The sequence below is a fragment of the Corvus kubaryi genome, unplaced genomic scaffold (genome assembly GCF_017639235.1).
Source record: "Corvus kubaryi isolate FWS band 111438036 unplaced genomic scaffold, C.kubaryi_AGA036_p1.0 37260, whole genome shotgun sequence".
Lineage (NCBI taxonomy): Eukaryota > Metazoa > Chordata > Aves > Passeriformes > Corvidae > Corvus > Corvus kubaryi.
The window spans coordinates 6,349,037-6,361,277 of NW_024581077.1; the positions used below are offsets into that span (position 1 = coordinate 6,349,037).

General features: G+C 43.9%; 1 protein-coding gene across 3 annotated transcripts in view; it reads left to right on the forward strand.

Moving 5' to 3' along the window:
• Positions 1-12,241, forward strand: part of NARS2 (asparaginyl-tRNA synthetase 2, mitochondrial) — a 50,378-nt gene that overhangs the window by 15,769 nt on the left and 22,368 nt on the right. For 2 of the 3 annotated variants that reach the window (XM_042024158.1, XM_042024157.1), the window contains exons 6-7: positions 301-401; positions 2,945-3,022. In XM_042024158.1, coding sequence (XP_041880092.1) covers positions 301-401; positions 2,945-3,022 — 179 coding nt within the window. The remainder of the gene's footprint in view (positions 1-300; positions 402-2,944; positions 3,023-12,241) is intronic. The other variant, XM_042024159.1, reaches the window with a different exon arrangement.

Sequence of the window (12,241 nt, forward strand, 5' to 3'; positions counted from 1 at the left end):
AACAAATTCATTTCCCCATGAAAAGAAAATAACACTTTTTTAAAGTTTTTTCTGAAAGTCAGTGGCACTGACACAGAAAACACTCCTCCATTTTCTCATCAGGCTTGAAATTGAATTTTGAAGGCAGTGCTGTATGAAGCTTCAAACTACAAATGATAGAGATTCTTCTCTTCCTCCTCTCTGTTCATCTTGGTAGGAAAGTGAAAATCAATGCTTTGAAAAGAGTGAAAATAAGCTGGGTGCTGTGCTTTTTATTTAAACACTAATAGTCTGACTTGTTGCTCATTTTATTACTTACAGACATCAAGTGAAGCAAAGGAATCTGCAGAAAAGACCCATTTCTTCAATGTGCCTGCCTTCCTGACAGTTTCTGGCCAGCTCCATTTGGAAGTAATGGCAGGGTGAGCAAAATTAGAAGTTTTTGTCTATGGGATATTCCCAACTGGTAATTTTGCCCCGTTGGTATCAGTTAGATATCTGCCAGAAATGGACTGAGTGGCAGTGACTGGATGATGGGCAGTGAGAGGCCAGCCTAGACAGAGGGCTGGAGCAGCTCTCATATGGGCACAGGCTGAGAGCTGGGGTTGTTCAGCCTGGAGAAGAGAAGGCTCTGGGGAGACCTTAGAGCCCCTTCCAGTACTTAAGAGGCTACAAGAGAACTGAGGAGGGGCTTTGGACAAGGGCATGGCGTGACAGGACAGGGGGGGATGGCTTCAGATTGAAAGAGGAAAGGTTTAAATTAGAAATTAGGAAGAAATTCTTTACTTGAGGGTGGTGAGGCACTGGCATAGGTTTACCAGAGAAGTTGTGGATGTCCCATCCCTGGATGTGTTCAAGGCCAGATTGGATGGGGCTCTGAGCAGCCTGGGATAGTGGAAGTTGGCCCTGCCCATGGCCGGAGGGTTAGAACAACACTGTCTTTGGGGTCACGTCCCAAACCATTCAATGATTTTATGCTCTGGAGGGTCTCACAGCATCTAGAGAGTTAATGCTGTGTGATGCATCACTGCAGTGCTTTTTCATCCAGAAGAACTTCATTTATTTTTGAAGACTGAAGGGATTCAGTACCACTTGAGCTGCAGGCCTCAAAAACTCAGTGTACTTAAATAAAATAAAAATAAAAGGAGCAGGTTCCCAGAACAGCTATGCTCATTATGAATAAACACAGCTTATCTAAATTTAGATGGCCGTGGATTCATTTAAAATACCTGTAAGAACAACACACTACTGTAAAATAGGAACATGAAGCTGTAATGTACTGCATGCTGAAGAGCATTGATTTTTTTATTTATCCATCCTTAGAGAGCAAGGTGCATCTGAGTGATATCAATGGAAGAAGTATTTACCAGAGAGGTAATTTGCCCACTTCAGCTTTCTGCTCTATCTTAGAGCATGCTGTGTGCTATTTAAGGGGTACAGACTGATGTAATAGAGTGAGATTGTATTTCAGGTTGATCATTAGAATCCATATTCTTTCTTTGGACTTATTTAAATTGTGGAATTATATCTTTCAGTAAAGGTCACAAGACATGACAGTCAGTTAAGTCTAAGGCATACAAATGCATGTCATCCCATCTTCCAGGGACCAAAACCTCCCCCCGCTTCAGTTAAAGAAACTTCTTCCTCATTGACTTTCCCCAGCTAATATCTGAGATGACGCCAGTCTTTGGCTGCCAAGTGACCTGTGCTTTGGCCACAGCAGATGGGGCACCACATGAGAAACATCCTGTCTATCAAGAACATGTAGCTTGAGTATTTCAGCATATTGCAGACATTGAGCCAGTCTGAGAAGAGACCATGTCTCTCAGGGAGAACAAACCAGGCAGAAAAGAGATTTCTGAAAACATTTGTATGTATTGATTTATATGCAAAAATTGCCCTTTGAACAACTTCACTGCAGCTATTTATCATCATCCAATTAAACTGTGCAACAGTGATTACATAAAAAAACTCCAGCACTGATTCTTAACATTGCATATGAAGTATGGACAGCAAATACTGTTAGAAGTACAGGTCAGAACTCCCCCATGAAAAGGCTGATCTCTACAGTTCATGTTTTCCAAAGCTAGGTTTTATCCCTTCCATTTTCAGGAGGTTTCCACTGGACAGAAACTGATCACTTTAAAAGTGTTTTTAAAGTCACCGTAAGTGCAAGATGAAGCCGCTTGACGCATGGCAAGCAGCTGCAGTGCTACCTGCCTGAGATCTGGTCTCTGGCAGGCTCTATCAGCTGGCCAGCAATGATTTGGCTGAAGTACCATGTCTGAGGACAATCCACGTTGCAAGTCCTCAGAAAAATGTGCCTTCAAATAAGGCTTATTGTGCTGATTTCGCTCCAGCAGCTCAATGTACTAATTTAGTTAATTTATTGGGAAAATTCAGTGTAGATGAAGACCAAACCCGTTATGAAAGAGAACTCTCTCTTTGACAGACTTGACACTTTCACCCTTAATCTTTAGAGTAGTAAAAAGTGAGTCTTCCACCTCCAAAATGGAAATATTCTGGTCTTCCCAATAAACAAATCAGGTAAAACAGTTAAGATTTATCTGTTTTGAATTTGATTCTGTGAAATTTACCCTTTGTTTTAGCCAGACTAAATTCTTCATGTCCATAAAATGATCCAGGCTTCCAAAATTACCTTTAGCTTAAATACAGTGTTGACATGTTGCAGTCTTAAGGCTCTCAAGAACACTTTGTCCCTGAGAATTTGTGGGAGGAGACTGAGATGGAAATGCTAGGAGAAGCTTCCCCATCCACTCTTTGCCCATATTCTGTTGTGACTTGCAGGACTTGGGAGGCAGACAGATCCTGCAGAAGTCCATTAGAAACCAGAGGCGGAGCAGGATAGGTATGAGAGGCAGGTAGGAATTTGTCCATGGGGGTGTATGTAGTAGGTAACAGAAGGTCAAATAGGCAGTCACGTATTTTTGGGGTTACGTTTTACTTTTACAGAGCTCATGAGCAACCTCCAAGCTGTGGCTGGAAAAGGCTGGAAAGGGGAGGTATGGAGAAGACTTACCAGATGAGTCTGGAATCACATCTTCTGTGTCCTTGCAGAGAGTTCATCTGCAGACCACAGAGTATCACCTTAGTGCCCATGCTTGTGTGTTGTCCAGGGCTCAGGGCTCTGTTTCATGGCAGGGTTGCTTGGGATGCTATTCCTGATCACAGGAGAGAACAGTGAGCCATTTATAGTTGGCAGGTTTTTTCTTTGAGGAAAAGTGGGGAGAGAGATGTTCCTGCGTTTATTGACTGTCTTCTGTGCTATGTCTGCTTGTTATTGAAGGCAAGGTCAGAGGAGTTCATCTTGTCTCTCAGTGTGACACAAATGGCCTACTTGGCACAACTTCTCATTTCATTGTGCCTCATCGTAGCGGTGACGGCATCTAGCTTGTCTGCTCAGCGTGTCTGAATCATTGTCAGCTGCTGTAAATCTATGGGCTTTTTAAGGTCTCCAGAAAAGTCTTTATTCAGTAATACAGCTCTCCCCTTCAGTCTCCTCAGTCTCAGATGAGTCAGTAACCAGTGTGTGTGGTAAAAGTGTAGGGCTGTCTGTGTCCTGATATCTGTTTTAAATGTCATTGGTTTGCTGTGAAGTCCATGTGGCATTTCTGTGCCCCCTGATCCTCTGGGGAGGGCAAAGGCCCCTTTGGGGACCTGAACTGGGCCGGAGGGTCCATGACAGCTGAAGATGATTCAGAGGCATACTGGAGACAAGCCAAAGCCAATTGTTGTCAAGAAGTACAGCTTGCTGGCTGCAGTTTCTTCTCTTCTCTTCTCCTTTCCCCCAGGTTGTACCTGCTCCTCTCTTTTCAGCCCCTCTTGTTAATAGTTTAACATCAGTGTTTTTCCCTGGTGCCACATTTCATCCCAGGCACTGTCTGTTCTGCCTTTTGCATCATGAGCTTAAATAAAATTGCTTTTCCTAAAACTTCTGGGAGCTATCCCCTCCCTAAATGGCAGCATAAGTTATCTCCTTATTCCTTGCCCTCCTTAGACCTGTTTCTTTTCTCTCACCAGGCCTTCACTAGGTTTCTCCTCTCCTGTTCATCTCATGTCCTCTTGAAGTTCGCTGCAAGTGGGTGAAAGGCTGAGGGGCAACCTGATAGCAGCCTGTTAGGACCTGCAAGGAGGTTCTCCACAAGACAGCCCCACTCTTTGCAGTGGTGAATGACAGGAGGACAAGAGGCAGTGGGGATAAGTTGAAACAACTGAAGGTCTCAGTGGACCTAGGGAGGAAAATCGTGAAGAAATCAGTCAAGCATTGGAAAAGATGAGAGAAACTATGTGCTCTTCATCGGAGACACAGCTAGATGGAGCCTTGAGCTGGTCTGGCCTTCTTTCTGACCCTGCTGTGAACAGAAGACTGGACCAATGACCTCCTGAGCTCCCTTCCAGCCCAAGTAATTTTCTTCTTCTAAGTTTTTTCTTGCCTTTGTTCTCATTGTCCTCTCCACCTATTTCAGGCACAATACCATCTTGGTGAATTATCTCTCTAGCTCAATTTCAGTTCAACATCCCCAGGACTTGTGTTTTCCTGCTATCTTAAAATCTCAGCCTTTCTTACTGACTTCTGCCTGCTAACACCTAATTATCAAACTTGGTTTAGTTGCAGCATAATTAATCCCTCTCTCTTCAAGCACATCCTCTTGATTTCTAAACCATCATGTATTAGGCTGCTCTTCTGCCTAATCCAAATATTCTCTGCAATCCTGCAACTGGTTTTTCAGGTTGCAGAGAGAGTCTAAAAAGCATCTCAGTCATCCAGACTATTTTGGCTGTGTCTGCCTGAGTTTGTAGAGAGCTGAATTCAGTGAATTTCCTGTTGTTTGCAGAAGGTGCTGAAATCACACTGATTTCACTTTTAAAATGCCACTGCTTCAGTGTTTTTCAAAGCATGGAGGATGGAGAATGGGAGAGAGAGAGCTGTCATTTTGATGTTCAAGAAAACACTGCAGAACCCAGAGATGTGTTTGAGGCTGCCTTCCATAAAAGAGGCTTCATTCTCAGCAGTCTGGCAACACACGCTCTTAAAATTTGGTTCCAAAATGACTTGCTAATGATGAAACAGATTGCATTGTCTTTGAACAAATATTTGCTCTACACTGTATAATTTTAAATACTTCTGAATGCAGCTGCAGGAATGATGTCCAGTTGTATAACATTCCTGTTGCTAAGAAATAACAAAAATAAGTGTAATTATTTATCTTGGATGTCTGAAAAAAATTTCTGACATTTCTTGCACAACGTTTGTTTCAGTCTGAGTCATAATGCAGACTCTTATAATTAGTGCACTAACTTCCATTAATTAGGCTGACACTTAATTGGATCTATAAAAAGCAACCGTGACATGTCTGGTTTTAATCAATTACTGCATGCTTCGGTCTGGTTCATGACTGCTGCAGTGATTGTTAGTGACTTAATATTACTGGGAAGCCAAATACATGAACTCTGTAGGTACAACAGCGAGTCTAGAGTTGCTTGGCTAGCTGGAGCTTTACAGTCCACATGGGTATCCTGTTGGTCCTTTTTTCCTCTCCACCTTTTTGGGAGGAGAAGCAGGTAATCTGCTTGCAAGCATGGTGAGTGTGTGCTGAGGAGAGCTGCAGTTCAGCCATATTCTGGGGTCCTCACATGGAGGGCTGAATGCAATCCCAGCAGTCTTGGACTATGTGGTCTTTGTATTATGTCCTTGCTGTAAAAATCAAGTGCAGGTAGCAAGAGAAGAACAGGTTTTGTGCTCATCTGGTGAAAGGTGTCATCAGCTGAAATTCTCAGTCCTCATTTTACAAGTAAGCTAAGCTAAACCAGTATGTTTCTGTCTTGAATCCAGTGCGTGGTCCCTTTTCCTTCGCTGAATACCTCATCATCCCTATCCAATCAGTGGTAGGTGCTGTAGGATCTGTGTCATAAGAACCCAGTATCCACGTGTGTGTAGGGCCTTGCAGCTCCACTTCATCTGTGTGCCCAGACAATGCTGAGACCTTCAGGGGTTCAGGAAGCTGTGGCTTTGTGAGTGACAATAGGGCTGTTACAGCTCTCTGCCCACATGTTCCTGTGCCATAGTAGCCACATTCATGGTGACTTCTCCAAACTTGTTTGGCATTATGACTGAGGCAAGCAAGAAGCCTGTGGGCAGCTCAGCTGACCATCAGTGGCAAACCAATGCCGTGGCAAACTTGATAGCTTATGAGAGCATGAACCTGCCTTGTGTCCAGGCTGCAGCTCCTGCTTCTCAGGGAGTCTCTATGCCTTGGGAAGCAACTCCAGGATAAGATGTGAAGTCAGGCAGCTTCATCCCTATTTGCTTCCACAGCTTTCCTTAAAATAGATGCACAAATCCATTAGCACATGCCCTGAAATTCTTCAATTAGCTGTCATTGTACTGAAGTAGAATAGAATATAGATACATGTTGTAGTCAGCTGGAACATGTTGCATTTTATGTGGATTTTAGTAATTTTTTTTATACAGTTGCTTACTTTGTTTAGTTAGTACAGAATTTGAGGCTTTGGAGGTTTTAAATAGTTACACCCAAACTTTAGAATGTGGCCTGAACCATGACTGCTTTTGTTCAGTAATGCACCCACTGATGCTTTTTCTTGTTGTCATTGATATTTGCAGAGTTTGTAAAACCAGTGTTCATCTGAAAAATAAATTACAATTAAATCTCCTCTTCATGGCTCTTATAATGCAGTTTCTAGAGAACATGGGTTTTTTCCGCTTTGAAAGGAAAAAGATTTAACCCAGTTGTCCCCCCTCTCAACATGTTGGTAATGTAATTTTTATAGCAGAGAGTAGGAGTCAATGGGATGATTAAGTTTGAAAAACATCTTAGCTACCGTTTTTATTGAAATCTTTGAAACATTTTGTATCACTCCTATGTAGGATATTTCTGTTAACTAGAGCATGGGACATGGTTATTTAAATAAATGCTCAGCTACTCTGGTGGCTTTCATCAACCCAGCTTGAGTTTTCATTGCTAATCGGTCATTTTATTGACTTTAATTAGAAACAATAATATCAAAACTAGGACAAAGCAAGACTCCACTGAGAATAAAGTACAACACTGTTGCATAAAAGGGTGGAGGACCCAGGCTGATGATGTCTTTGAGCCTGGAGCACACGACTTACATGGCTCTGAGTAACTCTTGTGTCCTTTGTCTCAGTTTTCCCCTATTCTCCTGCCATCTGTAGACTTACAATCCACTGTCTAGCTCTGCTGTGAGGTTTAATAAACTTCTGGGTGCTTCGCCAGATAATTAGGGTATATGGGTCACTTTGTTGTTAATTACTCAAGTGTGCCTGGATCATATTCAAGCAGAGGGGGATGACCTGGGAAGGATCCTTGTCCCATCTCCTGTTTTGTGCCGCTGAACCTGGAGCAGAAGCTGTGGCAAGGGGAAAACAGGTCCTGGAGCATGGCAGGAGGGTGCTGTGCACCTGTGACCTCACGGGCATTGTGCATCCCTGCCCTTTGGAGGTTGCAGCGAGAGAAGCTGCTGCATTGCTTCAGTCTGACTTGCTGCAGGGGGAAGTTGGCACTTCCCAGTCCCTGTCTGGGAACTTAGACAGCTTTCTTTTTTTTCATTAATGTGTTTAATTTTGGCTGCTTACAAAAGGAAGTACAGTCCCATCTTGTCGCAGCATGAGCTGAAACCTCAGCACTCAGCACCCCACCTCTGCTGGCCAGGCCTGAGCTTCACATACTGCTACAAAAGTCCTTGTCAAGACGCAGCTTTTCTCATCTGCATTTCCCCAGAGGGCAGGCAGAAATGGCATGTCCTAGGAGGAGTCTTTGAAAACTGCTTTTTCTGGATAAAATTCAGTCCCTTCTGCTGCCTTTTCAACAGAAATGTTCATTTTCATTGGGCAGAATCCCACCCACCAGACAATAGTAATGGGAGTATTATTTTTACACTGAGATTAAAACCCAGATACTTCTGTCCAGCTCGGACAGGTATTTTTTAACACAGTCTACCCAGCTCAAGAATAAAATATTCTGCCTGTTCTCCACACTGCTGGGTACCTGTACCCTCACTATTGTCATTAGGAGCTCTGGGCTTCCATCTCCTCCAAAAACTAGACCCTGCAGACATTGGGGTGATATTTGGAGTGGTTGTCTGTGTGTGTGTGGTTTTGTGCACAGGGCCAGAGTATCTTTCAACATAAAAATTTCAGCATCCCTAAGCAATCCCATTCGTGTTCAGGTCAAGCACTGCAGCCGACTGGTGTCTCCTGGCAGCTGAGCAAAGTCACCTGCTTATTTCAGTGGAGCAGGCAGGTCCTCCATGCTCAAAGTGAATATAGTCATAACAGAACAGAGTGGAATTAAATCAGATGGCTCACTTTATTAACTTTTTCCCTTCCTAAGGGAAAGGACAGTGGGTAGATAAAGCTAAACTCCTGGGCTTTAGGGTCACCTTGCTGTTCTCTCCTCCTCTGCTGATGTCATGTGTTGTTTTGTATTTGGGTTAGAAGTTATTATTTCTAGATTTTCTATATTTTAGTGTGTGTATGGCACAGAGGGGTTGATGGATTATGGTGCAGGGGGACATACTGTGTTGAAGGGTCACATACTGTGTTCATTTGGCATGACCAAAGATGAGATTTGGCACAAGTCACTGTTCAGCTTAACTCGTCCCTGCAGACCTTGCCAGAGTAATCAATATACTTGTGTTTACAAAGACGTGTTGTATTTTGGAGTGACAGTGAGGGCACCATGGAAATGAATTGTTCCCCCTCTGCCATGTTGGTAATGTATTTTTATGGCTTACAGTAGGAATCACTGGGGCGATGAAGTTTTGAAAAACATCTTTGCTCCCTGTGTGTACTGGTGTGGTTTAGTGCTCAGCCCTGAGTCACAGGAGCCAGCTTCTGCCTCCAGCTGTGTCACTACTGTGTGGTGTGACCTTGGCACTGGCTGTAAGCTGACTGTGCAGGGATTGCACCTTCTTGATTAATAGCCTTGTTCAGAGTTATATCCCCTTGGTTCAACAGCACAAATAAGTCTTTATTGCCTCGGTAGCAGTGTGGAGTCCTGGCTCAGAAAATGGGCACAATCCATTCCTGGCTTGGGAACCATCAGCACAATTAATTCTATTTGGATTGCACCGTAAAAGTTGCCAGTGAGGCAGAGATGCTGAGGCCTACAAACATTGCATGAGTTTAATTAAAAGAATGATTTAAGCAGCTTTGGGTATGGATACTTCTTACTTCTCTATTGGTTTCTATCACTTCCTCTATAATGAAGTGTCAGTGAACTCAGACGAAATGGGCTTTCATTCTGCGTGGCAGAAAGCTCCCAAAGGTGGCTGCTTCTGGAGACTGTTTTAGTAGTGTGTAAAATAAAGGTGAAAGGGGGGAAGTTTCTCCCTTTGTGGCTGATCTTAGGGTGGAGAACACAAGTGTGGCCTGTGCAACAGCGAGCCTCCACCATCCGTGCAGAGGATGGCTATGCCCCAGCAACGCTTCCAGGTACTGCTTCGGTGTCCAAAGGGACTCCTGGGAGCCTGTAGCTAAAAGTGGCTGGGCCCTTCCCTGGGCTGGGGCGAGCAAGCTCAGCATTTTGCAGGATGGGGCCCTGCCTTTTCATGCATTTCAGTGTGTCGGAAGGAGTGCTGGGGATATTCTCTTGGCCTCCACATTAAGCTCTCGAATTTTCCCAGAGAACTGAGCAGAGTGAAATACAGTCACAGGAAGGGAGCAATTAATTAAGTGGCTCTGTGCCTTCTTGTGGTGTCGACCCCAGCAGCGCCTGTGAACTGCATAAATGCACTCAGGCTTGCTGTCCAGAGCTCTGATCTGGGCAAAGCTGACTGCAAAGGGACCCATTTCAAAGCCTCTCTTGTATTCTGTGGTAGCACGTACAAGGACAGTGTTACAGACATTACTGCTCTGCCTGTAATGGCTAAGGAAAAAGGCTCAACAGATTAGTGGGCTTTTTTTTCCTCTCCTGTGTGTATGCTTTTGTTGGAGATGAGGAATTAGCACTACTGATTTTTTTTTTTTTAAAGACTCTTGAGTGCCCACAACCCGAACTGACCTAGGCACTTTTGGAGACTTAGCCAGAATTTTCAAGTTATTTTTAAATGCTGGAAGTCTTGCAGAGGTCTGGGAATGTTAAATGACTGATTATTTACATCATAGAGCATAGGAGTCACAGCCCTGCACTAAGGCTCCATTGTGCTAGGTGCTGAATGCACCCAGAGCAAAATGACTGGGTTTGCTCTCAGTACCACGAAATCGGAGCAGAGTCAGCTCCCATCCCTCTTTTCTGATATATCTGTACGTGCTCAGTGTGATACTGTATCAAATCCCAGATACATTTTTTATAGCAGATGAAGTACAAATAAAGGCTGGATTTTTACAGCGTGCATTCGCTTAATATCTTGAGTGGCAGGGCACACTAAACTGTATATGTTCACACACGGGGCTGATAACAGTGACTGTATTTTTAGCTGTGTTTCTCTGTGTCATAGGTTAGCCTATGCCTGTGTCCAGGCCTCTGGTCAGTGCTACATTGCTGTTACCAGATGACTTGCATTTACTGCGCTCCTTTGATCGCTTTGCCAGCGTGACATCTGGCTAGTTTCCCTTTGCCAGGGTCCCATGATTCTGGTGAAGTTCTCACAGTTACTTGTTTCTGTCTTTTCCCTTTACAGTTAGCCTGAGAAATGAATGATTCCTCCCCTCCCTGCAGATGGGCGTTTATTTGATGGGGGGGGAGGGGAAGTGTTGTTTTTCCCTTCTTTCAAGGATCAGGCAAATACAGCCCCACACCAGTGATGGAGCTAACTCCAGCAATGGTAGGTTCTACAAGCTGTCACAAAGCCCTTACATATACTGTTGATGGGCACCTCAGGATAGTCCGTAGAGTTGCCATGCTAATGGTTTGTTTTGTAAATGTAGGGGGTTCTCAGTGTACAAGTGCCTAGAGCTGAGGAAAGACAGAAATTGATTCCTGTGAGAGTTGTTCTGCACTTGCTCTCCCCAAAAGCTCTGTCTTGGGCACAGAGAGGCTTTATTCTTGCAGTACAAAATTGATCTCTGACTATGAAGTGTTTGACCATCGTTGACACCTTGAAGCAGTAAGAGGATGGGGTTTATTTTAATTTTTATTGGTTTTAGGTATCTTGCAATCGGCAAGCCCCTTGAAAGATGAGTAACTAGTCATCATGCTTGGGCTGCTGATCAGTAGGAAGTAAGTGCAGTTCAAAAGGGTCTTAGTAGCCTGCATTGCTGGAGACTGTCCTTCTGCCACAGTAACCTACAGTAACTGATGTGTCAGTGCCTGTGCCTGGACAGCTGCTGAGAAATGTCTCTCCCTGAAGCCAGACTGTTGCCCTGTGGGACAGGATCTCCTGCTCGCCAGCTGGTGTCACGCTTTAGCTTTCAGTGTTACTTTGAGGCCTTCATGTCAGTGAGACATTAGAGACCTGCACATCAAACTGTGCAGACCTGAGTGAGTACTTCAGCAATTGCAAGCTTTTCAAAATACTTTCATCTTGTGTCTGATCCTGGCTCAGTCACAAACTGAACTTGTGACTATACTCATTTATTTAGGAAAAATTCTTTCTTTAACTGAAGGGCCTCAAATTGAAATATTTTAGCAAAAGCCTGAAACATGGGGACAGGTAGAGCAAGAACCTGCATCTATCTCCTGTTTTCCACTGTAGGCCATCATCTGCAACCTGGAAAACAAAAGCTTTTGACCAGTTCTGCCTTAAACATAAAATGATTTTGACTGCATGACTCATTGTTTCATACTTGTTGTTTGTCTTGCTATAGCAGTCGAAGCTCTCACGCTTTGGATCCAAGACCTTGTTGTGCCAGGTGCTGTTAGGAACATGGGGGAAAAAAAAAAACAAACCAAAAAGCTGTGTGAGGAAGAACATGAATTTCTGTATAACCCAGGACAACAGGTGGCTACAGATGGGGGATCACACGGAGCTGCTGATATAATAATGAATGACCTGTGCAGTGAGTAATAGTCTTGGTACATCGCTTATCTAAACATTGCTGAGGTTTTGTAGATGCTACAGCAAAGGGCAGCTTGAAGGAGGATGACGGAGTGGCAGAAGTTTTCTGTAACATCGCAGCAAGTGAGAAAGGCAGCAGGGGGAAAAGTGTCATGCTGAAAATTATGCTTGAAGAAAGATGTTTGCTGCAAAATCTAGTTAGCTGGTTGTAAATGCTGTGGTCATATATGAGAGTGCAGGTACAAGAGCAAAGTGGAGACAG